Source organism: Zea mays, chromosome 3, assembly GCF_902167145.1.
Source record: "Zea mays cultivar B73 chromosome 3, Zm-B73-REFERENCE-NAM-5.0, whole genome shotgun sequence".
In the NCBI taxonomy this organism is placed as follows: domain Eukaryota; kingdom Viridiplantae; phylum Streptophyta; class Magnoliopsida; order Poales; family Poaceae; genus Zea; species Zea mays.
This window is the reverse complement of record NC_050098.1, coordinates 171758802-171784684: the sequence shown is the minus strand read 5'-3', so window position 1 is coordinate 171784684 and position 25883 is coordinate 171758802. Positions and strand designations below refer to the sequence as shown.

At 52.5% G+C, this 25883-nt stretch overlaps 1 protein-coding gene across 7 annotated transcripts; it reads left to right on the top strand.

Moving 5' to 3' along the window:
• Positions 1 to 19842: 19842 nt before the first annotated feature.
• LOC100273985 (Patatin-like protein 2) lies at positions 19843 to 23892 on the top strand. 7 transcript variants are annotated; one of them, XM_035965752.1, is made up of 8 exons: positions 19856 to 20205; positions 20299 to 20828; positions 20953 to 21027; positions 21652 to 21868; positions 21967 to 22151; positions 22354 to 22552; positions 22652 to 22816; positions 22959 to 23892. In XM_035965752.1, exons 4-8 carry the CDS (start codon positions 21740 to 21742, stop codon positions 23544 to 23546), a joined length of 1266 nt encoding a protein of 421 aa, XP_035821645.1. In that variant the 5' UTR covers positions 19856 to 20205; positions 20299 to 20828; positions 20953 to 21027; positions 21652 to 21739; the 3' UTR covers positions 23547 to 23892. The 7 variants fall into 7 exon arrangements, with proteins under 7 accessions (XP_008672498.1, XP_035821645.1, XP_008672499.1 ...); XM_035965753.1 differs by having other exon boundaries at positions 19891 to 20207; positions 21642 to 21868; XM_008674276.4 differs by having other exon boundaries at positions 19843 to 20828.
• The last annotated feature ends 1991 nt before the right edge of the window (positions 23893 to 25883 follow it).

The window sequence follows — 25883 nt, the reverse complement described above, 5'->3', positions numbered from 1 at the left end:
TCATGACCGCATGTGACTACTGCCTCTCCGACTGTTCCGACGGTAGCCGCAGCCTCGACGACGAGGACTACGGCCCAAGCCGCGAATGTTTCCACGTCGAGCTAGGGGATCCCTCCAAAGGCAACCATCTCGGCATGCCGGAGGACGGTGATCTCCCTAGGCCGGTGCCTCGCGCCGACATCCCGCGGGAGCTAGCTGTGGTCCCCGTTCCGGCGGGGGGTCACGACCCACAGCTCGAGCAAGTCCGCGGGGCGCAGGCCAGGCTCGACGAGGGAGCAGGGGCGCTTGAGCCGATCCGCCGGGACGTCGGGCAGGTATGGGCGAGTCAACCCCCGGCCGGAGAAATACGTCACCTGCCCCAGGGTTTCCAGCACTGCGTCGCCAACGACGTCAGGGTCAGGCCGCCACCCGCATCCAGTGGGGCTGGTCAGAACCTGGCTGCAGCAGCGATGCTTCTCCGCGCGATGCCGGAGCCATCAACCACCGAGGGTCGGCGAATCCAGGGAGAGCTCAAGAATCTCCTGGAAGGCGCTGCGGTCCGACGGGCCGAGAGCTCTGCCTCCCGAAGGCAGGGATACCCCTCGGAACCTCATGCCGCGACTTCCCAATTCATGCGGGAAGCCTCGGTCTACACCGGGCGCACGCGCAACACCGCGCCTGCGGCCCCGGGCCACCTCGGCAACGAGCACCATCATCGCGACCGTCGGGCCCACCTCGACGAGAGGGTGCGCCGAGGCTACCACCCCAGGCGCGGAGGACGCTACGACAGCGGGGAGGATCGGAGTCCCTCGCCCGAACCACCCGGTCCGCAGGCCTTCAGCCGGGCCATCCGACGGGCGCCGTTCCCGACCCGGTTCCGACCCCCGACTACTATCACAAAGTACTCGGGGGAAACAAGACCGGAACTGTGGCTCGCGGACTACCGCCTGGCCTGCCAACTGGGTGGAACGGACGACGACAACCTCATCATCCGCAACCTCCCCCTGTTCCTCTCCGACACCGCTCGCGCCTGGTTGGAGCACCTGCCTTCGGGGCAGATCTCCAACTGGGATGACCTGGTCCAAGCCTTCGCCGGCAATTTCCAGGGCACGTACGTGCGCCCCGGGAATTCCTGGGACCTCCGAAGTTGCCGGCAGCAGCCGGGAGAGTCTCTCCGGGACTACATCCGGCGATTCTCGAAGCAGCGCACCGAGCTGCCCAACATCACCGATTCGGATGTCATCGGCGCGTTCCTTGCCGGCACCACCTACCGCGACCTGGTGAGTAAGTTGGGTCGCAAGACCCCCACCAGGGCGAGCGAGCTGATAGACATCGCCACCAAGTTCGCCTCTGGCCAGGAGGCGGTCGAAGCCATCTTCCGAAAGGACAAGCAGCCCCAGGGCCGCCCATCGGAAGATGCTCCCGAGGCGTCTACTCCACGCGGCGCCAAGAGGAAAGGCAAGAAGAAGTCGCAAGCGAAACGCGACGCCGCCGACGTGGACCTTGTCGCCGCCGCCGAGTACAAGAACCCTCGGAAGCCCCCCGGAGGTGCCAACCTCTTCGACAAGATGCTCAAGGAGCCGTGCCCCTATCATCAGGGGCCCGTCAAGCACACCCTTGAGGAGTGCGTCATGCTTCGGCGCCACTTCCACAGGGCCGGGCCACCCGCGGAGGGTGGCAGGGCCCGCAATGACGACAAGAAGGAAGATCACCAAGCAGGAGAGTTCCCCAAGGTCCGCGACTGCTTCAGGATCTACGGTGGGCATGCGGCGAATGCCTCGGCTCGGCGTCGCAAGCAAGAGCGCCGGGAGGTCTGCTCGGTGAAGGTGGCGGCGCCAGTCTACCTAGACTGGTCCGACAAGCCCATCACCTTCAACCAAGCTGACCACCCCGACCACGTGCCGAGCCCGGGGAAATACCCGCTCGTCGTCGACCCCATCGTCGGCGACGTCAGGCTCACCAAGGTCCTTATGGACGGGGGCAGCTGCCTCAACATCATCTACGCCGAGACCCTCGGGCTCCTGCGCGTCGATCTGTCCTCCGTCCGAGCAGGCGCTACGCCCTTCCACGGGATCATTCCCGGGAAGCGCGTCCAGCCCCTCGGACGACTCGACCTTCCCGTCTGCTTCGGAACGCCCTCCAACTTCCGAAGGGAGACTCTGACGTTCGAGGTGGTCGGGTTCCGAGGAACCTACCACGCGGTACTGGGGAGGCCATGCTACGCGAAGTTCATGGCCATCCCCAACTACACTTACCTGAAGCTCAAGATGCCGGGCCCCAACGGGGTCATCACCGTCGGCCCCACGTACAAACACGCGTTCGAATGCGACGTGGAGTGCGTGGAGTACGCCGAGGCCCTCGCCGAGTCCGAGGCCCTCATCGCCGACCTGGAAAGCCTCTCCAAAGAGGTGCCAGACGTGAAGCGCCATGCTGGCAACTTCGAGCCAGTGGAGACGGTCAAGGCCGTCCCTCTTAACCCCAGTGGCGACAGCTCCAAGCAGATCCGGATCGGTTCCGGGCACGACCCCAAATAGGAAGCGTTGCTCGTCGACTTTCTCCGCGCAAACACAGACGTCTTTGCGTGGAGTCCCTCGGACATGCCCGGCATACCGAGGGATGTCACCGAGCACTCGCTGGATATTCGGGCCGGAGCCCGACCCGTCAAGCAGCCTCTGCGCCGATTCGACAAAGAGAAGCGCAGAGTGATAGGCGAGGAGATCCACAAGCTAAAAGAAGCGAAAAGCGTCAAGCTCTACCCTGAAAGGTGGGTCCTCGGGGCGCCCCAGGGCATGGTCTTGGAGTTCATTATCTCCAAACGGGGCATCGAAGCCAACCAGGAGAAGACCCCGACCATCGCACAGCACCCCGAGCCCTTGCTGGGGGTACCCGGGGGCTACACGCACCCCCGGGAAAGGCCGCTTGTCACCGCCGACATTCTGGAGCCCGAAACGTACAAGCTGGCCGGCGGTCAAGGCGAGGTCTACGGCAACGCTTGGAACGTCTGACAGCTACGTTGCTTCTACCCTTAAGATGTTTTCGAGCTGTTCGTATACCTCGCTCCCACACAAGTCTCAGTCGTCAAGGAAGGGTCGGCCTCGCCTCGGCAGAGTCCGACCCTCCCTCGGGGGCTAAAAAGGGGGAACCCCTCTGCGTCAAGATTGGGTGTACCTCTCCGCATCCAAAATTTTCGATCAAAAAAGGCTTTTGCGTTCTCCCGGCTATGTCAGAAGCAGGGCCCCGAGAAGCGAACGTGGGTACATGTAAGTGGCGAGGCCGACTGAGCCGAGGAACTCCTATGCCTCCGGGTTAGGGACACCTCACTCATCACCCGCCACGAAAAATGACCCAACTCGGGAAGCCACCCTATTATTGACAGGCTAAACCGGACACGCAAAATAAAAGGAAGAAGAGTACGACTTCATGCAATGAAAACAAAGTGTTCAGGCCTCAGCGGTCGCAGTAAGACACACGCACATCCAACAGAAACTGTTTCAGCAAGAGTTAGGCGCCGCCTTGGGAAGGAGCCGCGCCCTCAGCTCTGTCCCCGCCTTCGGTAAGGTCCATCTCAGCTTCCGGCGACGGCGCAGGGGGAAGGATCTCCGCCTCAAAGGTGGTCGCCAGCACTGCGCTCGGACCCGCGGCGACCGTGTCGAGCCGCTGAACTTCTGCCAGGGCAGCTTCGTCTTCGTCAGGAAGACAATACCCCTCACTAACCCGCTCCAGGTCCACAACGTAGTGGGAAGCGAGCATGGCAAAGGCCCGCCTGACGCCGTGGTGTAGCGCCTCGCGGACTCTGCCGCGCGCGTGATCACCCAAGGCTTGAAGGCGGCTTTGAGGGGAGCTTCCTGAAGGGACGTCGCCGGAGCTAAGGATCCGATAAACGTTCGAGACAGCCTCGGACATGGCTGCGAGGTCGGCCTCCCTCTGCTCGGCAGCTCCGGCAAGCGCCTTGGCGGACTCGAGCTCTGCGAACAGCCAGAAGAAAGATCTCAAACACAAGCAGAGGAAACAGACAAGAACAAGAACCAGGGACGGCCAAGGCGTACCTCCGGCTCGGGCACGCTGCTCCGAGGCAGCGACCTGGGCTGCGGCTAAGTCGGCTGCGAGGGCTTCAGCCCGGCTTTCGGCCTCGGCAGCCCGGTCCCGAGATTGGTCCCGCTCCTCGACGATGTGGACGAACTCCGACCGCTGCTGTTGCGCCTCTGCGCGCGCCGCTGCCGCCTCCGCGCGCGCTGCTGCCGCCTCGGCTCTCAGGTCAGTGCAGAGCAACTGGAGGTCCGCTACCTTGGCATCCTGCTGAGAGAGGCACGTAGTAGCCCCGACGAGCGAGGTCCTCAGGGATCACAGCGAGCCCCAGACATCGACCTCGCGGCGGATGAACGACGACTTGGCGGCGCTCCGATCCGTCAGATCCTGGGGAAGGAAACGGGGCGTCACGAAGAACGCCTCGTTCACAGAAAGGAAAAGGTATGCCTGAAACCGTTACCTGGAGGATTTTGGGGACGTCCCTGCAGAAAACCTCCAGCGACGACCGGAGCGACCCCACCGTTGCTTCAGCACACTCATGGAGCTCATCCCAGGACTGGTCCTCCTGTTCATCGTCGAGAATGAAGACAGGGTCCGAGGCCTCGCGGGTCCAAAACCGGAGCAACTGGCGCCGGGCCCCGGGGCTCCGCCGCACAGCGATGAGGCTGCCGCCCGGCTGGACGGGTCGCGCCTCCACGCCCACCTCTTCCGAGGCACTGGGCGCCGACGCATCAGCCGTCTCGACGCCGGCAGCAACCGGCCGCTCTCCGGCTGGGACGGTGGTGACTTCGGTAGCGGCAGGCGCCAGCATGGCCGGCACGACAGGCGGGCTCGGGACCACGTCGGCGTCAGCCACCTCCCCTATCACGATGGCCGCCTCGGCAGAAGAGCCAGCCTCGGGAACTTGCTCCCCAGCGACAGGTGCCGCCTGAGCCCCCTGCGGTGAAACGCCCTGCGAAAGGGTCGGCTGAACGACAAGGCCCGGAGCAGCGCTGGCCGCGCAGGCCGGCGCCGTCTTAAGGGCCTTCCGGGGTGCCAGGTCGGTCTGGCCATGGCTTCGCTTGCTGAGGGAAAAAGGAAAATCACGGCCGAGACATATGAATGGAAAGCCAAGACGAAGACATTCCGAGATACTTACCCGCTCCGGGCCATGATCCACCGCGCCCAGGGGGAAGTTTCTTGGATCCCAGCTCCCGGAACAGCCGCCGAGGTCCGCTTCGCCGGCAACTTCGGCACCACCCTTGCTTTGGACACCCGAGGAGCAGATTGCCCGGGCACTGTCGCGATGACTTGAGGGTCACCTCCATGCGCTGCCGGTACGAGCGGCGGCTCTTGGGGAGCAGACGCCCTGACCTGGCCCCCCGGAGTCACCTCAGCTCCTCCAGCCGAGGGGTCAGGTGCCCTCTCGGGTTGCCCCCGTGCCTCGGGCCGGGACCCCGACGCTCCGACTCCGGGGACTGACGGCGTCGGCCCACTCGGGGGCTGGCTCGACGGCTCCTGGTCGCACCCCAAGCCGGGGCTAAGGCCGAGACGGGCGGCCATGTCGTCCTCCTCCTCATCATCATCGTCGTCGTCGTCGTCGGGCGTCTCCGGCGACGGCTCCCTCAGGAGTCCCTCCCTCTCCTGCTGGCGACGGCGCTTTTCCAAGGCGTCCCGAGCCCGCCTCCGCTCACGGGCCCGGGCCTTCTCCACGTCCTTCTTCTTCTTCTTCTCCTCCGCGGCGACCCGCCGCGCTGCTCGGTCCACCGCATCCTCCGGGACCCGTGGCCGGGAAGGATTGTGCCACCCCACCTCCTGAAGAAAGGGGGGAAAGAAGCCCGATCGTAAGAACCAGGAGCAACCCAATGTATGAAGAAGGAAGGAGCGAACACTCACCAGAGTCACGCACCCCTGGTCGGGGCGCATCCGAAGCTGGGAGAAGGCGTTGGGGTCCAGCTTCCCCAACGCAGTCGACACCCGCCATTGGAGGGCGTCAAAGGGAAGAGGATCAGGGGACATCCGTGAGCCCTCCCAGTCAGCCTCCGGGGTCATCTCCCAAAGCGACAGCCGTCGCTCCGCCAAGGGAAGCACCCTCCGACGGTGGATGGCGGCAATCACTCCCACAGCGGTGAGTCCCCCCTCCCGCAACGCCTCCAAGGCCTGGAGAAGGGGTCCGAGGTTCTTCTGTCTTTTGTGCGGGGTCCCGTGACGCCAGGCGTCGGTGGCGGCAGTGACTACTCGCTGGGAGAACGGCGGGAGCAACTCACCGTCGTTCTGGAGGTAGAACCACCGGCGCTGCCACCCCTTGTTCGAGGACGCGAGGATGGCAGGAATATACTGCGACGCCCGCGACTGCCTCAGCAGGAGGGTGCAGCCGCCGGCTCGCACCGCTGCGCGGACCTTCCTCTCCCCTGTCAGCGAGGCAAAAAGCTCGGCGAAAAAGAGATGAGTCCACAAATCCCAATGGGGGGCGATCCCCAAATACCCTTCGCACACCGCTACAAAGATAGCGGCCTGCGAGATGGAGTTGGGGGTGAGGTTATGCAACTCCACCCCATAGTGGTACAGGATCGCCCGCATAAAGCGGCCCGCCGGCACACCGAATCCCCGCTCGTGGAAGGAGACGAAGCTCACGACGTACCCCGGCGGTGGGGATGGAGCGGCTCCGCCCACGGGAGGAATCCATTCTGGTCGCTGCTCATCGGTGAGAGGGCGAAGCAAACCCTCGCCGACCAGCTCCTCCAGATCGCTCGCCGTCACCGTGGAAAAGGGCCATGGATCGCTCGGCGAGATGATGGTCACCCGGTCAGCCATCACCAAAACGGAAGGGATGGCGGCGCAAGGGGCAGGAAGGGCGGTTTTCTCTTCTCTGGCTAAAGTCTCTCGGGTTGCAAAAACCTAAAGGAGGAGGCAGGAAGCGGAGCGAAGAACCGTCACCAGACCCTCTCCCAGGTATATAAAGACCAAGGCGAGACCGTTTCCAGCGTTCCGCCCGGACCGGATGCGGGATTCAAAAAACGCGAAGCGAAACAGCCGTTCCTCGAACGACTCGCGCACGCGCAACGGCCGCCCGGCCAACAACTCGCCCCGTCGCATTAACTCCGCGGCGGGACAGGCGGCGCTTCTGGCGGGAGAGGCGGGCGACACTTTGCCTTCACCGTAATAACCGCGCCAAAAAAGGTACGCCACGTCGTTCGATTTCGTATCCTTTTCCTTTTTTCCTCTTTCTCTATCTCTTGCAACAGGGACCGGGAAAGGGGGATACCCCGAAAAGGATCCTTCCCCGTGAAGGAACCGGGCTCCGAGCCTCCCTACTGATCAGAGGTTCGAAGGCTGGCCCCCCGAGGGGTTCAACAGCCGCCTCAGATCGCGTGGGCCCTACACCCACTACTGGTCAGAGGTTCGAAGGCTGGCCCCCCGAAGGGTTCCACGGCCGCCTCAGGCTACTCGGGCTCCGCGCCCATTACTGATCAGGGGTTCGAAGGTTGGCCCCCGAAGGGTTCACAGCCGCCTCAGACGCCGAGCGAGGGATGACCAGGGGTACGTTCGATACATAACCAAGGCTCGGGCTGCGCTCCCGAGGTACCCTAGGACATTTCCGAGACCAGCGGGAGCGATCTTGTAACGGAATCCCATCAGAGGGAGGCATCGAGCCCTCGGACCCCGTCGCCAGGGGACCGGGTCCGGCAGATCACCCGCAGGTACTTTTGGGCGTGCCTCTGGGCCCCTAGCCGACCCCTAACGAACGGGGCACGGACGTCCACTCGGATTACCCGCTTGCAGCTCACCGGAGACACCATGTTCGGCACCCATCGAGGGTAACATGGCGCTTTCCCCCCTCCTCCTTGCGGAAAGGCGACACAGGGGCGTATGTAAAAAGCCGAGTCTGTCCCTGATCGTCCTCTCGCCCTGTGCGGAGGCTCGGGGGCTGCTCTCGCAAACCCGGCTCCGGCCGAACCGTTGACAGCGTCAACGTACCAGCCCGAGAACTTGGGCCCCGACCGTACACCCGGGCTACGGCCAGTTCGCATGAGGGAACAACCAGGCCAGCCGAAGCATTACGCGAGGCATTAAGACCTCGGAGGAGTGAAACCACTCCTCCGAGGCCTCGGGGGCTACACCCGGCGGGTGCGCTCGCGCGCACCCATCGGAACAAAATGCAACCGAGAAAGGCTGGTCCCCTTGCAAAAAAGTGCGACGGAAGCCTCCAAGCGAGTGCTAACACTCCCTTCGAGGCTCGGGGGCTACTGTCGGGGACCGTAATTAGGGGTACCCTCAAGACGCCTAATTCTCAGCTGGTAACCCCCATCAGCATAAAGCTGCAAAGGCCTGATGGGTGCGATTAAGTCAGAGATCAGTCCGTTCGAGCGACTCGATCATGCCTCGCCCGAGCCTAGCCTCGGACAAGGGCAGCCGACCCCGGAGGAACTCCGTCTCGCCCGAGGCCCCCCTCCAACGGCGGACACATCTCCGGCTCGCCCGAGGCCCTGCCTTCGCTAAGAAGCAACCCTGACTAAATCGCCGCACCGACCGACCGAATCGCAGGACATTTAACGCAAAGGTGGCCTGACACCTTTGTCCTGACACACGCCCCCCGGCAGAGCCGAAGTGACCGCCGTCACTTCGCCGCTCCACTGACCGGCCTGACAAAAGGACAGCGCCGCCTGCGCCACTCCGACTGCAGTGCCACTTGACAGAGTGAGACTGACGGGCAGTCAGGCCCTGCCAAAGGCACCATAGGAAGCTCCGCTCCGCCCGACCCCAGGGCTCGGACTCGGGCTAAGTCCCGGAAGACGACGAACTCCGCTCCGCCCGACCCCAGGGCTCGGACTCGGGCTAAGTCCCGGAAGACGGCGAACTCCGCTCCACCCGACCCCAGGGCTCGGACTCGGGCTAAGTCCCGGAAGACGACGAACTCTGCTCCGCCCGACCCCAGGGCTCGGACTCGGGCTAAGTCCCGGAAGACGACGAACGCCGCTCCGCCCGACCCCATGGCTCGGACTCGGGCTCAGCCCCAGAAGACGATGAACTCCGCTCCGCCCGACCCTAGGGCTCGGACTCAGGCTAAGTCCCGGAAGACGGCGAACTCCGCTCCGCCCGACCCCAGGGCTCGGACTCGGGCTCAGCCCCAGAAGACGACGAACTCCGCTTCGCCCGACCCCAGGGCTCGGACTCCGCCTCGGCCTCTGCCGAACGACCTCCGCCTCGCCCGACCCAGGGGCTCGGACTCGGCCTCGGCCACGGAAGACAGACTCGACCTCGGTTTCGGAGGAGCCTCCACGCCGCCCAACCTAGGGCGCAGGCCAGCCACGTCAACAGGAAGCGCCATCATCACCCTACCCCGAGCCGACTCGGGCCGCAGAGAACAAGACTGGTGTCCCATCTGGCTAGCTCCGCCAGATAGGCAATGATGGCGCCTCGCAAGCTCTGTGACGACGGCGGCTCTCAGCTCTCTTACGGAAGCAGGAGGACGTCAGCAAGGACTCAACCGCTCCGACAGCTGTCCCTCCGCTAGGCTCCGTTGCTCCTCTGACGGCCACGACATCACACCAGCTGGGTGCCAAGATCTCTCCGGCTGCCACATCGGCATGTACTTAGGGCACTAGCTCTCCCCCGCTAGACACGTAGCACTCTGCTACACCCCCGTTGTACACCTGGATCCACTCCTTATGACTATAAAAGGAAGGACCAGGGCCCTCTTAGAGAGGGTTGGCCGCGCGGGGACGAGGACGGGACAGGCGCTCTCTTGGGGCCGCTCGCTTCCCTCACCCGCGTGGACGCTTGTAACCCCCTACTGCAAGCGCACCCGACCTGGGCGCGGGACGAACACGAAGGCCGCGGGATTTACACCTCTCTCACGCCCATCTCCGGCCACCTCGCTTCCCCCCTTCGCGCTCGCCCACGTGCTCGACCCATCTGGGCTGGGGCACGCAGCGACATTCACTCGTCGGCTTAGGGACCCCCCGGTCTCGAAACGCCGACAATATTGTTGTGTTGTGGCTCCACACCACTTTGATTAATTCGTCTGGCCACTTTCCCCTGGGCTGATTGAAGATTAACTTCATTATTCCTGTCATTATGATGCCATTAGCTCTTTCAACAAGTCCATTTGACTCTGGATGTCGAACTGATGCGAAATGGATCTTCGTGCCAATTTGATCGCAAAATTCTCTGAAAGCTTCGGAATCAAACTGCGTCCCATTATCCACAGTAATAGCCTTTGGCACTCCGAAGCGACAAACAATATTTTGCCAGAAAAACTTTTGAATAGTGATCGAAGTTATTGTGGCTAAAGGCTTTGCCTCAATCCATTTAGAAAAATATTCCACTGCCACTACAACATATCTTAAGTTCCCTTGTGCTGGTGGTAACAGACTTAACAAATCAAGGCCCCACCTTTGCAACGGCCAAGTGGGTTGTATTAACTGAGTTAAAGACGAAGGTTGTTTTTGATCTCTTGCACATTTCTGACAACCTTCGCACTTTTGGACTAATTCCGCTGCATCCGAAGCTGCCTTTGGCCAATAAAATCCTTGACGAAAAACTTTTCCAAGCAAAGGCCTAGATCCAATGTGAGATCCACACAGGCCTGCGTGTATTTCCTTCATCAATTCTATACCTTCGGCTCTGGATAAACACTTGAGTAACGGAGAACAGACCCCACGCTTGTATAGTTCCCCTTCTATTATAACATATGGTCGAGCTCTTGCCTCTATCCTCCTGTTATAAGCTTCGTCGTTTAAAAGAAAGTTACCCTGAAGGAAAGAGATGATCTCAGTTCTCCAGTCTTCACTATAGACAGGGGATATGTTGAGGACTGCTCTTTCAAGAAGCTCAACCAAAGGTGCTTTTATTGTTTCGAAAAATACTTCCGAAGGTAAGGGCAGCCCCTGTGCTGCTGACTTAGCTAATAAATCAGCATATTCATTTTCTCCACGAGGAATATTTTTAACAGAAAACCCTTCAAAGGAAGCCTCAATCCTTCGGACCGTGTCTAAATATTTTTCAAGCTTCGGATCTCTTGCTTTATAACTTTTGTCAATATGACCAGAAATAACCTGGGAATCAGTTTTAAGAACCTCCCTTCTGATTCCCATCGCCTTTAACTTCCGAAGACCCAAGAGCAAAGCTTCGTACTCAGCAATGTTATTTGTGCAACTGAAATCAAGTCTTGTTGCATAACAAGTTTTAACTTTGGAAGGTGCGACCAACACAGCAGCTGCTCCTGCTCCGAAGGTTCCCCAAGATCCATCACAAAATACTGTCCAAGCTTCGGCATCTTTACTCATTTCTTCTTCCTGAGCCCCTGGCGTCCAGTCAGCAATGAAGTCTACCAATGCTTGGGACTGAATCGAAGATCTATGCACATAATCAATACAAAATTCATTGAGTTCCGCAGCCCATTTTCCAACCCTTCCAGTAGCTTCTCTATTTCTCATAATATCCTTCAACGGTTGTGAAGAAGGAACAACTATATTGTATGCTTGAAAATAGTGCCGAAGCTTCCTGGAGGCCATCAAAACAGCATACAACACCTTCTCCAATTCTGTATAATTTTTCTTTGATAAACTAAGAACTTCGGATACAAAGTATATTGGGGCTTGCTTTTTGACTTGGCCTTCAAGCTTCTCCTGGACAAGTGTTGCACTTACCGCTGAGTGCGAAGCTGCCACATATAACAACAGAGGAGCCCCTGGCGTTGGTGGAGTTAGTGTTGTTAGGTCTATCAAATATTGCTTCAGCTCTTCAAAGGCTCTCTGCTGGACTGGTCCCCATTGAAAAACTTCGGCTGACTTCAGCACTTCGAAAAATGGTAAATTTCTCTCTGCTGATCTAGATATAAATCTGTTGAGAGATGCCAGTCTTCCTGTCAATCTTTGAGCCCCCTTCTTTGTACTTGGTGGTTCCATTCGAAGGATAGCTTCGATTTTATTTGGATTAGCCTCAATCCCTTTTGTTGAAACTAGGCAGCCAAGAAATTTCTCTTTCTTCACTCCGAAGACACATTTTTCTGGATTCAACTTTAAACCGGCCTATCTAAAATTAGCGAAGGTCTCCTGTAGATCAGCAATGTGATTATCTTGCTTCGTGCTTTTTACAATGATATCATCAACATAAGTTAGCACATTTCTGCCTATCTGAGAATGAAGAACCTTCACTGTCATTCTGCTGAAGCTTCCTCCAGCATTCTTGAGCCCCTCAAGCATCTGAAGGTAACAATATGTTCCACTAGGGGTTATGAAGCTGGTTTTTGGCTCATCCTCCTTTTTCATCCAAATTTGATGATAGCCTGAATAACAATCTAGCAGACTCATAAGCTCTGATGAAGCTGCTGCATCAACTAGAGAATCTATCCTTGGCAATGGAAACTCGTTCTTCGGACATGCCTTGTTGAGATTAGTAAAATCAATACACATTCTCCATTTACCATTGGCCTTTTTTACCATAACAGTGTTAGCCAGCCATTCTGGGTATTTTACCTCTCTGATAACTCCGGCACTGAGGAGTCTTTTCACTTCATTCCGAGCACCTTCGGCCTTGTCATCAGACATCTTCCGAAGCCTCTGCTTTCTGGGTCTAAAGGATGGATCAACATTGAGCGATTGTTCAATAACATCCCTGTTGACTCCACAAAGATCATTAGCTGACCATGCAAAAACATCTTTGTTGTTGAACAAAAACCTTATCAAGGTTTTCTCCTGTTCTTCGGACAGTTGGGATCCCAATAGCACCTTCTGCTCTGCTATGTCCTCACATAAGAGCATGGGCTTCGACTGATCGGCCGAAGCAGCTTTCTCCCTTCTAAACTTGTACTACTCACAGGCTTCAGCTCCATCTATGTTATGGATTGCTTTTGAGTTTGTCCAGTTTCCTTCGGCCCTTCTGGCAGCTTCCTGACTTCCATGAATGGCAATGCGTCCTTGGTCTGAAGGTATCTTCATGCAAAGATATGCTGGATGAAGAATTGCTTCGAAGGCATTGAGAGTACCACGACCAATGATTGCATTGTAAGGGTATTCCATGTCAACAATGTCGAACACAACTTGTTCAGTCCTTGTGTTGTTGATAAATCCGAAGGTTACTGGCATTGTGATTTTTCCGAGTGCTACAATCTGCCTTCCTCCGAAGCCACAAAGGGGATGTGTGGCATCATGGATCTTGTCTTCGGGCTCTTGCATCTGTCTGAAGGCCTTAGCAAATATGATATCAGCTGCACTGCCTGTATCAACCAAAACATTATGGACCAGAAATCCTTTGATCACACAAGAGATAACCATAGCATCATTGTGTGGGTAATCCTTGAGCTGAAGATCCTCTTGAGAAAAGGTAATTGGGATGTGAGACCATCTTGATTTGATGAAGGGTCCTTGTACCCCTATGTGTTGTACTCTTCTCTGTGCCTCCTTCTTCTGTTTCTTGTTGGCCGGCTCTGAGCATGAACCGCCTGTTATCGGGAGAATCAGCTTCGAAGCCGAAGCAGTTCCAGCTTGATTCTTTGCCGAAGCCATCAGCTCAAAAAAGTGGAAGTGAGTTCACCGGAGGTGGGCGCCAATGTTGGGGACTTGTTCTCAAATGCTATGAATCAAGAACAAGGCAACATAAAATGTTAAATATTAATGTCCTTCGTCCGCTGAAGCATTATCTCCCCAAGGATTTAATGAACTTCGGACGAAGACCATGAGCAAAATATCACGAAGGTCATACCTTCGTGATCAGACTTATGAAATAATATGAAATAAAGTACAAAACATGAAGTATTAAAGAGAGATATGCCATAAATAGATAACATTATTCACATATTTTATTATATGAATTTAAATACCAAAACATAACATTTAGGCATATTTATACCTTTGCCTTGACAATAATTCCAGAGCAATGCGTTTGCGATTACAGGATTGCGTGAACAGTAAAGGAATACTGTTCACTATTTATAGGCATAGGACACAGCCTGTAAGGAATTACAATCATGCCCCTTATAAAAGTTTACAACAATGACTCAGACCCTTATGGACTAAAAGGTCATTCTATCTTTAAGCCGGTTCGATCCTTCATCTTCAGATACGCTATAACACCGAAGCTTCATGAGTGGTAGCTTCGGCATCACGTATAAGCAGCTTTATCCGAAGTTGTTTCTTCCTGCAGGACCTTCGGCGACGAAGCATGGTCCCAACAACTCCTCCTTCTTCTCCTTCGTTGCCTTGAATGCGTCCGATTGTGCTTCGGACGTGGAGGGACCATCTAGCTCGATGATTTTCTTTGAGCCTTTGATCATCAACTCAAAGCTCACAAAATTTCCTATTACTTCCTCGGGAGCCATTAGTGTATATCTAGGATTTCCTCGAATTAATTGAACTTGCGTAGGATTAAGAAATACGAGGGATCTTAGAATAACCTTGACCATCTTATGGTCATCCCATTTTGTGCTCCCGAGGTTGTGCACTTAGTTCACCAAGGTCTTCAAGCGGTTGTACATGGCTTGAGGGTCCTCGCCTTGGTTGAGTCAGAACTGACCGAGCTCCCCTTCGATCGTCTCCCATTTGGTGATTTTGGTCACCTCATCTCCTTCGTGCGCGGTCTTGAGTACGTCCCAAATTTCCTTGGCGCTCTTTAATCCTTGCACCTTGTTATACTCCTCTCGACTTAGAGAGGCGAGGAGTATAGTGGTGGCTTGGGAGTTAAAGTGCCGGATTTGGGCGACTTCGTCCGAATCATAGTCCTCATCCTCTGGTGATGGTACATGTACTCCAATCTCAACAACATCCTAAATGCTAGTGTGGAGTGAGGTTAGATGATGCCTCATTTTATCACTCCACATATTATAATCTTCACCATCAAACATGGGTGGTTTGCCTAATGGGAAGGAAAGTAATGGAGTACGTTTGGAAATGCGAGGATAGCGTAGGGGAATCTTACTAAACTTCTTGCGCTCGTGGCGCTTAGAAGTTACGGACGGCGTGTCGGAGCCGGAGGTGGATGGTGACGAAGAGTCGGTCTCGTAGTAGACCACCTTCCTCATCTTCTTCTTCTTATCACCACTCCGACCCGACTTATTGTGTGAAGGGGATCCCTTCACCTTGTTGGCGGACTCCCCGGATGGAGCCATCCCATGGCTTGTAGCGGGCTTCTCGCTGGTCATCATCTCCTTCTTGGCGTGATCTCCCGACATCACTTCGAGCGATTAAGCTCTAATGAAGCACTGGGCTTTGATACCAATTGAAAGTCGCCTAGAGGGAGGGTAAATAGGGCGAATCTGAAATTTATAAACTCAAGCACAACTACAAGCCGGGTTAGCGTTAGAAATGTAAACGAGTCCGAGAGAGAGGGCGCAAAACAAATCGTGAGCGAATAAAGAGTGAGACACGATGATTTGTTTTACCGAGGTTCGGTTCTTGCAAACCTACTCCCCGTTGAGGTGGTCACGAAGACCGGGTCTCTTTCAACCCTTTCCCTCTCTCAAACGGTCACCTAGACCGAGTGAGCTTCTCTTCTCAATCAAACGGAACACGAAGTTCCCGCAAGGACCACCACACAATTGGTGTCTCTTGCCTCGGTTACAATTGAGTTTGTCACAAGAAGAGTGAGAAAGAAAAGAAACAATCCAAGCGCAAGAGCTCAAATGAACACAACAAATCTCTCTCTAATCACTAAAGCTTTGTGTGGAGTTGGGAGAGGATTTGATCTCTTTGGTGTGTCTTGTATTGAATGCTATACCTCTTGTAAGGTGTAGAAGTGTAGAAACTTGGATGCCATTGAATGTGGGGTGGTTGGGGTATTTATAGCCCCAACCACCAAAAATGGTCGTTGGAAGGCTGCACTCGCATGGCGCACCGGACAGACCGGTGCGCCAGCCACGTCAGCAGACCGTTGGGGTTCGACCGTTGAAGCTCTGACAGGTGGGGCCTCTGGGCTGTCCGGTGGTGCACCGGACAAGTCCTGTAGACTGTCCGGTACGCCAACTGCGCGTGCTCTGACTCTGGCGCGCACTGTAGCGCATTGAATGCAGTTGCAGTCGACCGTTGCGCGCGAAGTAGTCGTTGCTCCGCTGGCACACCGGACAGTCCGGTGTGCACCGGACACTGTCCGGTCACTCACCGGGCAGTCCGGTGAATTATAGCGGAGCGCCCTTTGAATTTCCCGAAGGTAGCGAGTTCAGCTTCAAGTGCCCTGGTGCACCGGACACTATCCGGTGGCACACCGGACAGTCCTGTGCGCCAGACCAGGATGCCTTTGGGTTGTCTTTTGCTCTCTTTGTTTGAACCCTTTCTTGGTCTTTTTATTGGCTTATTGTGAACCTTTGGTACCTGTAAAACTTATAGACTAGAGCAAACTAGTTAGTCCAATTATTTGTGTTGGGCAATTCAACCACCAAAATCAATTAGGAAAAAGGTGTAAGCCTAATTCTCTTTCAAGATGCTTCCAAAAATTCCTAGAAATGTTTTGGAACCTAATGAACTCAAAAACATAGATTACAATTTCTAAAAATAATTTTAAGTACCCCGAATAAATAGATTTTAGCTTCTATAAAATAGAAAAATATTTCGAAAAATATGAAAAATTACCGAAGGCTTCTACAAGGTGTATTAACATGTTTCAAACATCTTTTGCACTTAGAAACACTATGCAACGGCATGAATGCAACAACCAGAGCATCTCTAGGGCTCATTCCACTAGGTTTATGCCAATATAAAACAAAAATAATTCTCCATTATTTAGAAAAAGGGAAGGAAAGCAAAGAAATGAGAGGGTAACACCTGAATTTGGTGGATATTAGAAAAGAAATTTTATACCCCCAAATTCAGGGTGTTACAAAAGCCAATGCCATCTTTAATGCCAGGGCATCTCGCATTGTAAAGCATGCTATGAGCAAATTTAAAATTTTCGTTTTCAAGCTCATTCTCGGTAGGCATTGAACTTAGCCATTTCATCATTTTGTTCTTTAATCATAGCAAGGTGATCATTCATAGCATTAACATCAACATCTCTACATCTAGTGCAAATAATAACATGCTCAACGGTAGATGTAGGGACATGGCAAGCATTCAATTCTTCAATCTTAGCAATTAAACTAGCATTTTCAGTTTTAAGACAATAAAATGAATCATCGCTTGATTTTAGCTCTTTAGTCAAGTTCATGCATTTTTCAACTTCAAGAACAAAAGAAACTTTTAGCTTAACAAAAAATTTGTTCTCCTTAACGAGTAGATCTTCTTGGCATTCCAAGACTTCATCCTTATCATTAGTGGATTTTATCAATTCATTGATTTTCTCCATTTGTTCTATGGTGAGGTTTGCAAAAAGAGGAGACAAATCATCATTCTTTTCACTAGAGCTACCATCATCATCAGAAGTAATGTATTTGGAGGTGTCTCTAGAGTATACCTTCTGTTTACTCTCCTTGGCCATGAGGCACTTGTGGCCGACGTTGGGGAAGAGGAGACCCTTGTTGATGGCGATGTTGGTGGCGTCCTCGTCGGAGGAGTCAGTGGTGCTCTCGTCTGAGTCCCACTCCTTTCCCATGCACGCCTCGCCACCTTTCTTCTTGTGGTAGTACTTCTTATTCTTCATCTTCTTCTTCCCTTTCTTGTCGTCGTACCTGTCACTATCACTTGCATATGGACATTTAGCAATATAATGACTAGACTTACCACATCAGTAGAAAACCCTCTTGGAGCGGAGTTTGTATTCCTTCCCTTTTCTTTACTTGAGGATTTGCCGAAAGCTCTTTATGATAAGAGTCATCTCCTCATTGTCAAGCTTGGAGGCATCAATGGGAGAGTTTTAGTTGATGTGGGCTCCTCCTTTTCTTCCATTGCCTTGAATGCAACGGGTTGCGCTCGGGTGTGGAGGTGTTGAAGATGTTGACTCGGCGTCAGAGGTTGAGGGCGTGGATGAGTCGATATTGTGGTAGACCACCTTTTTCATCTTCTTTTTCTTTTTATCGCCATTGTTCTTGTGTGATTTGATAGAGGCGGTGGATTCTTCCTTATCATTCTTATGCTTGTCGCCGGATATCTTGACCTCCTTTGACAAAGTCTTGTCTTCATGCTTCTTTCCCGAAGATTCGGATTTTTTCCCGGTGACCAACTCCTTTTTGGCGTGTTCACCCGACATCACTTCGAGTTGTTAGACTCAAATGAAGTGCCATGCTCCGATACCAAATGAAAGTTATCTATATTATACAAATGTCAAGTATATCCATCTAAATATCATTGCAAATTTGTTAGCATCATTCAATCATCTATTTAAGAACACCATAAATAATTGGATAAAGTAGCAACACTAGGATAATACTACATAACACATTACATGTTTCATTATATGGTCATCAAATAGTTGTTAAGCCTTCTATGACATTATCGCCCAAAAGGTTGTCAGACAGTCAAAAGAGATGGATGACTGAAGCCCAAGTTCATGCTTTTCGGCTAAATTTATACCATGCATTTTATACCCGCGGGTTAATGGGTATGGGTGAGGGCGGAACGTTCTAATACCCGTTTACCCATTTAGTGAAGGGTTTTGCCCAATAAAAGACCAATGAGTTAAATATTTGGCCCATATACATACCCTAATAGAATAAATACCCATCAGATATCTAGTCGCATGTACCAATTGACATTCGCAGAGACAAAATATCGTAGAAGACGCAGCCACAACCGGATTAAAGCCGCAACAAGCCACGACGAACAAGCAATTGTGTGTCCGTTAAGCCGCAAGCCCCATCTGTCAGCATCTACAAACAAGAAGTGCCTTTCCCCCTCCCCCTCCGAAAATATTCTTCCCTCCCATCTAGAGATGGCAACGAGGACCTATTACCCGTTACCCTGTGGGTAATTACTCTATTAGGGGACGTGTTTGGCCATAATTTTATACCCACAAGTCTGTTAATAGGAGAAAAAGAGGACCCAACGGGTAGAACGGGTACAGGTACGTACTCATTAAACCCGTACCCGGGTATCTATGGGTATAAAATACCTAAAATATAGCCAACAGTTCTCTAAAATTTTACCCTAGCTCAATGAATTGTTTTGGGCTCCTAACTCCTGAGCACAACTACATGCTACATAGGCATTGGGACACATGACAATAGTAGATAGACAACCGTCCAAAATAGCAAAGCACATCCAAAGCTCCAAGTTTTTGTGATGCTACTCTTCGCTAATGCGCAATCCAACTGACCAAGTCACATGCAGGCATGTGTCACGCTCGCACCTGGAAAATGGAAGACGGAAGGCCGGATGTTGTCGCTCAACGCTCACTAGTCAACATAAAATAAGTTGGTCAAACAAACATATCTCTACCACTCTAGATAGGTACAATTACCCTTTACGTATAGAATAACCGACAGATCCAGGTATAAAGACAGATCCAGGTATAAGTATGACTTTGTAGCCGCGCACAGGTAGTTTTTAGTCAAACCGAGCCGAATGTAGGGTAGCAAAACCCAATGAGTATTCGCCCATGCGCAGTGGAAAAAAAATTCGCCGCACGCCGGCTACGAGTATCCGGCAGCGCTCCGGTGAATTACAACGACTGGAGGTGAGGCAACCGTTGCGGTGCCGTGCATTAAGGGCGTGTTTGTGACCTGTGTCTGGCCAGCTCGGCCCGTTCAGCTGGTCCAGGCTGAGGCTAGCATGTCCCGGCTACCGCAACTCACTATGTTTGCGCACTTGTACCATATGAGACTGGCTCAGACGAGTTAATGTTTGTCACCCAGTATGCAGCCAGGCTAGAAGACTAAAACTACCTAAACGTGAAATTCTTACGCCACGACCAATCAGACTCCAGAAAACAGACTTTCATCTTATTTCTGTGGAGTCAGTTTAAGAGGCTAAACTTACTCGAGGACAGCCAGGTTTCCGAACAGACCCGCAAACACGGAGCTACAGCCGAGGACAGCCAGGTTTCCGAACAGACCCGCAAACACGGAGCTACAGCCCGAGAGCCAGGCTGCTCGGCCATGGCGGCAAACACACTCTAAACTACCCTGCCCCGGTGCCCCCGCTCCACGACGCCGCGGCACCGCACCCGCACGTAGTCCGGACGGCGAGCACTTGAGCTGAGTCGGCCGCGCTTCGGCTTTCTCGCCCGAGTTACTCGGTGCCGCGTCTTCCCTCTTTCGGCGGCGTGATCTGCGTCTCGGCGCTAAGATAGCTGTCGTCTCCCGGCTCCCGCACTTGCACAAGACCTTGAGCTGATCGGCCGGCCTTCTGCGCGACGGTGTATCTCCGCTTCTCTTTTTGATAATTTCCCGCAAGTCCCCTCACTTCGGATTTGACTGAAGGAGTTGGTTTTCCTCCTCTCGCGCTGAAGTAGGTTCAGTCAAAAGTCAGACCGGCCTGTGAGCGGAATTTTCCTGGCTTGGATCCGAAAGCCTGTGCATTGGCTACGACAACTGGTGGAAAGCGGTTGGTCATCAAATCGCCGCTGCTAAAGTTTCTGCTCCCTGAACTCAGTTGGATCATAGAGTTTTGGTTCAGTGTACCATCCTGAATTCTGCCGTGAATTGTTGGATGTGTTGTTTGATCCCAATTGCATTAAAAAAAAACTTCTATTTTGGGCTGGGGGCTACAACTACAAGAGAGCAACAACAAGAAGGCTCGATCAGCTCGTTCTTTTTGTTGACCATCTCTGTCTGGCGAGTGCTTGAGGAAGAAAACGACTTGCTCAGCTCGCCTTTTCGTTGTTGATCCGATCAAAGACTAGGGAAATGGGGGTAATGTCACGACGGGTTCTGCCGGCCTGCAGCAGCCTTTGCTACTTCTGCCCCTCTGCGGGCGCGCTCCCGGCAGCCTGTCAAGCGGTAGAAGAAGATCATAGCAGATATCTACCAGCTTCCACCGGTATGTCAATTCTGCAGTGTTTTTAGCATTTCAGTCATTTTCTGAATCCTAGTTGTATTTCTGCAATTGGGGCTGTGGTCAAACTGTCAGGAATTGGATGACAATTGAAGTTTTGATGTTGTAGGATGGAGAGCCAAACGATAGAAGGGTTGGGAAACTCTGTGATTATGTCTCGAGAAATCCAACAAGCATACCAAAGGTAACACACTCGGCATCCTCTTCTTTCTCCATAGAATGAAAACACTCAACCTCTATACATCCCAAATAGATGACAGCAGAGGACTCTAGGTTCACACCAAAGGAGCAGAGTTTTGAGTTTATCAGCAATGATGTTGAGCTGATGATTTTTCGAGGGCTCCGAGGTTCCATTTACTCAACATCTATTTTTTTGCCTCAAAGAAAGTAAAAGCTAAAATAAAGTAGCGTTTGTAAATCATAAAGAACATACTAGCTTTACAAGGTGTGAACATTTACTTGCCCAGCTATGCCTCAACATGACTGTTGCAGGATAACCAAGCTTGTACTCATATGTGATTTCTATTAGAAGTAAAGCTAATATAACACACACACACAAAAAGACAGGGTCTTGAAGCTGCCAGACATATGAGCAATCCCTAAATAAAGTGTAAATGGGACAAGCACATAAAGATACTTGCATAGAAACAATGCCGAAATCATCTCGGATAAGCTTGCCAGCAGTTTAGCATGCTTTGAGTGTAAAATGTATGCGACATTCCTTGTACTACTATACAAAACCAAAACTTCTTTACCTTTTCAGCATGAGTTGTCTTTTGTCTCCACGCCTATAAATAGCGTTTCACAGGTCAGAGTTCATTCATAAGTAGCTCATAATTAATTCACAAAAGCTGAGAAGACGGGGGGTCACACATCATACTTCTTTTGCCATTGCAATGGAAAACAACTACGCATGCCCACCACCCAGCAAGGGAAACCTGATCACAGTCTTGAGCATCGATGGTGGTGGGGTCAAGGGCGTCATCCCTGCTACCTTCCTTGCATTCCTTGAGTCTAAACTCCAGGTAAACTCTACACGTTTATTGTTCCTTGAGCCTAAATGCATATATACATGCAAGTTTGAGTGCCATTTATTCGTTGGTGTTCTTTTACATTTTTTTAGGAGCTTGATGGGAGCAGCGCGCGCATAGCTAACTACTTTGATGTCATCGCTGGCACAAGCACAGGTGGTCTTATTGCTGCAATGCTGGCAGCTCCGTCGCTGAGCAATGCCAAGCAACCATGCTATGAGGCCAAGGACATCGTGCCATTCTACCTCGAGCACAGTCCTCGCATCTTCCCATGCAGGTTTGTATGGCTAGCTGTTTAACGAATATCTGTACGATTTCCCATCTGAGACTGCTCAGTTTTATCTATCTCTAAATTGTTTATGTACAAGGTAACCAGAATTTCGCGTTTTGTCTCAGTATGTATGTATTACTATATCTATAAAACTACATGGAAAAAAAAATACTTCACCTTGTTATTCGTTCTGATGCTGCAAGACCAGAACTGGGATTTTGGGCTGGTTCTTCAAGATCCTACAAACAGTTAAGGTGATGATCGGGCCAAAATATGACGGGAAGTACCTGCACAAAGTGACCAGTGATCTGCTGGGTGGTACCAGAGTGGAAGAGACGCTGACAAATGTCGTCATTCCTACTTTCGATGTCAAGTGCGTAAAGCCAACAATATTCAGCACATTCAAGGTTCTGTATTCTAAACCTGGTGCATGCATGCACGGGATAGCCTCCATTGATTTCTTTAGCGTGAAGTGATCTTTTTTTTTTGGTTTGGTTGCGGTGCAGGCAAGATCTAGTGCCTTGATGAATGCTCGTCTTGCTGATGTGTGCATTGGCACGTCCGCAGCACCGACGGTCCTCCCTGCGCACTACTTTGAAACCGTGGATCACCGCACTGGCGCATCGCGTAGCTTCAACGTTATCGACGGGGGCCTCGCCGCAAACAATCCGGTGCTTATTTATTGCTTGCTTGGTTATAGTAGTAGTTTTTTTTCTTTCTTCTGGCTGGGTTTTGACGACTAGCATGAAATCATGTGCGTATTTTGTTATGATCTTTTTGTCCCTGTCCCTGTCCTGTCCTCTGATCTGACAGACTCTGGTGGCGATGGGTGAGATAACAGAACAGATGAGGCAGAAGAGCAAGGAGTTCCCCGAGACCAAGCCCCTGGACTACCACAGGTATCTGGTAGTGTCACTAGGCACAGGCCTTCCAGAGCAGGACATCAAGTTCGACGCGTGCCGTGTCGCCAAGTGGGGCATCTTCGGATGGCTCGGCCGCCGGGAGAACACCGTGCCCTTGCTGCAGATGTTCATGCACGCGAGCTCAGACATGACGGACAGCTACGTCGCCGACCTTTTCAAAGCGATCGGGTGCTCGGACCAACTGCTGCTGCGTGTTCAGGACCGCAACATACCCATAGCGGCTGTGGCAGCTGACCTCTCGACGGAGAAGAATCTGCGAGGGCTGGTTAAGATTGCAGAGAACCTTCTGCATAAGCCACTAGGCGAGGACGATTATAAGACCGACGACCGCGTCGAGACGACGCCGAGAGATGGCCGTGCCATACTAACCTATGCTGGTATGCTCGCACGGTTTGCAAAGCTCCTTTCTGATGAGAGGAAGCTTAGGCTTCAGAACATGGGACACTGTATGCCGGTCATAGCAAATCGTGAAGCTTGAGAGGTCTTCCGAAACACATATTGATACATCCATCTTATAGGAGTTAGAGAGTTCGTTCGTGTAGGCTATCTGCAAGCTGTTGTGTGTGTATTGCAAGTTGTGACGACGACGTGAGTGTGTACGTAAATGGATAAGGCGATATGGTTTGCTTTGGAGCCCTGTACGTAAATGGAGAAAATGTGATGCCCTGGCGTCTGGTTGTCTAGCATTCTACCAGCTGGCTCTCCGATCCTAGTCACATCCATCCAGCTCCTCCTTTTCAGAACGCCCTGTACTTCTCAATGATGCAGCACTCCTAGTACTAAACCTTTAATATATCATAAACACTTGTTTTTCCCCCTTTCAATATATATATGTATGCAGCTAAAACTATGATTGTGCCATGCGTCTCCTTTCCCGTTACAAAAGGCTTTATTTTGGTCATATGCCAAGCTTCTACTAGCTGGGCAGCTGGCCGGCTCTACTACTAGAGTCCTCTAGTCACGTACTCAGCTAGCATCCAGCCAGCCAGCCACACACCTTTTCATAACACCCTGTACGTCCTCAACGATGCAGTACTCCTAACTCCAAACCATATATCCTAAGCACTTATTTTATGTAACAAGCAAACAACTGCCCGTACGTACTGTGCTTGCTACACATAATTCTGCCGGCCCAGCGTTATACTTATGCAAGCTCATTAGGGAAACTTCTTGGCGTGCACATCACAACCGATTTCTGTATATATATATCATGCCATCGTGCAAGTGCAACATCATGTATCTACCACCCAATCGTTGCACCTAATAGCCACAGCTGGCTGGAGCTCGATCGACACATACGCACAAAGAACGCTAAGTTATTTTTTCCCCTTGTTTCTTTTTGATAGATCGACGCGAGAACGCAGAAATTGGGCGTCGTGACGGATGGACATGGACCCAGCTGGGGCGGAGCTAGGTTATAAACACCCAGAGGAAAATCGAAAAACCAATTACTGCCTGTAAAATTTAAACGCATTTTTTTGAAACTCGGACATGCCTTTTTATTTCTATAAAGTGTCACGCCCTCTCTATTTTTCTCTAGCTCCATCCCTGCATTGGACCAACTCACCAAAGCTAGTAACGCCCGGCCTGCTGCCCACCAACGGTGGCATGGTAGTGTGCTTAGAAGAAGCAGAAGGGTTTATGTTTTGTTCCGTTAGAAGTGGATCGACAGGGATTGAAGAGAAATAAATCTCTTTTTATTTAAAATTAAATGGAAAGAGATTTAATCCGCCTCAATTCTCTTTGATCCTTGTGCAACCAAACTATTTCTTAGAGCTAGTTTGGAAGCCAGAAAATTATAGGGAATTGGAGAAGCTAAAATGCTGCTCTTATTCAATTTTAAATGAGTAGAAAAAAATTTTAGCCCCTCCATATTTCGAATAGCAAGGGAATCTGTCACATATATACCTCCTCTGTTTCACTGTCTAGTTTGGGAGCCATAAAACCAACGATAATTGGAGGGATTAAAGTCACCTTATTTAATTTTGAATGAGAAGAAAATTTTAGCTTCTTCAACCACCTTTCTCTCAAATTAGCCTTTAAGGAGTTTCGCCTCTAGACTCTAGAGGAAAAAGGGTTACGACAACAGGTGGAACACGACGCCGCGATCGGCTGCTGATCGCCAACGGCAAGATAGCCTACCTAGAGCGTCGTGCAATGATCAGCCGCGCCCCGCGCATTCCGAGCACGTACGCCGCGAACGAACGCAACGACCGAGGGGTTCGAGTAGAGATGTCCAAACGGGCCGCCCGGCCCGTTTTGGGCCCGGCCCGCCAGGCACGATTAGGAAACCGGGCCGGGCCGGGCCGGGTAAGCACACGAGCTCACTTTCTTGCCCGAGCCCGGCCCGCAACGGGTCTAAACGGGTCGGGCCGGCCCGTTTAGCACGAAAAAGCGGGCCGAAAAACACGTTTTAGTGTAAAAAAAGCGGGCTTAACGGACTTAGAGCTAAACGGGCCGTGCCGGGCTAGCCTACCGTGCCTAATTTCCTGTCCAAGCCCGGCCCGCTTATTCGTGCCGGGCCGTGTCGGGCTCGGACCGGGCCCAAACAACGGGTTTCGTGCCGGGCTCGCGGGCCTCGTGCTTATTGGACATCTATAGGTTCGAGGGTCGGGTCGGTCATAATTAGTCGGTAGATATATAGTGTAGGATTAGTAGTTTATTATACACAAGTAAAGGTATCCTGCAGGTCGCTCATGATTAGTGTGGCTAGCTGCCGGACCATTCTTATACTACTGCTACTATTATATACATGTGTGTGTGTTTTTCGCCGAGAAGTACACAACCCATCTTGTGTACTTGGAAAGCCGGGGAT

What these genes read in the sequence shown, in the direction of transcription:
- LOC100273985 (XM_008674276.4), top strand. Translation starts at nt 21,740, where the DNA reads ATGGAAAACAACTACGCATGCCCACCACCCAGCAAGGGAAACCTGATC. An exon ending in TCCTTGAGTCTAAACTCCAG is followed by an intron (nt 21,869 to 21,966) that starts GTAAACTCTACA and finishes ACATTTTTTTAG; the next exon opens with GAGCTTGATGGGAGCAGCGC. An exon ending in GCCTCGCCGCAAACAATCCG is followed by an intron (nt 22,817 to 22,958) that starts GTGCTTATTTAT and finishes CTGATCTGACAG; the next exon opens with ACTCTGGTGGCGATGGGTGA.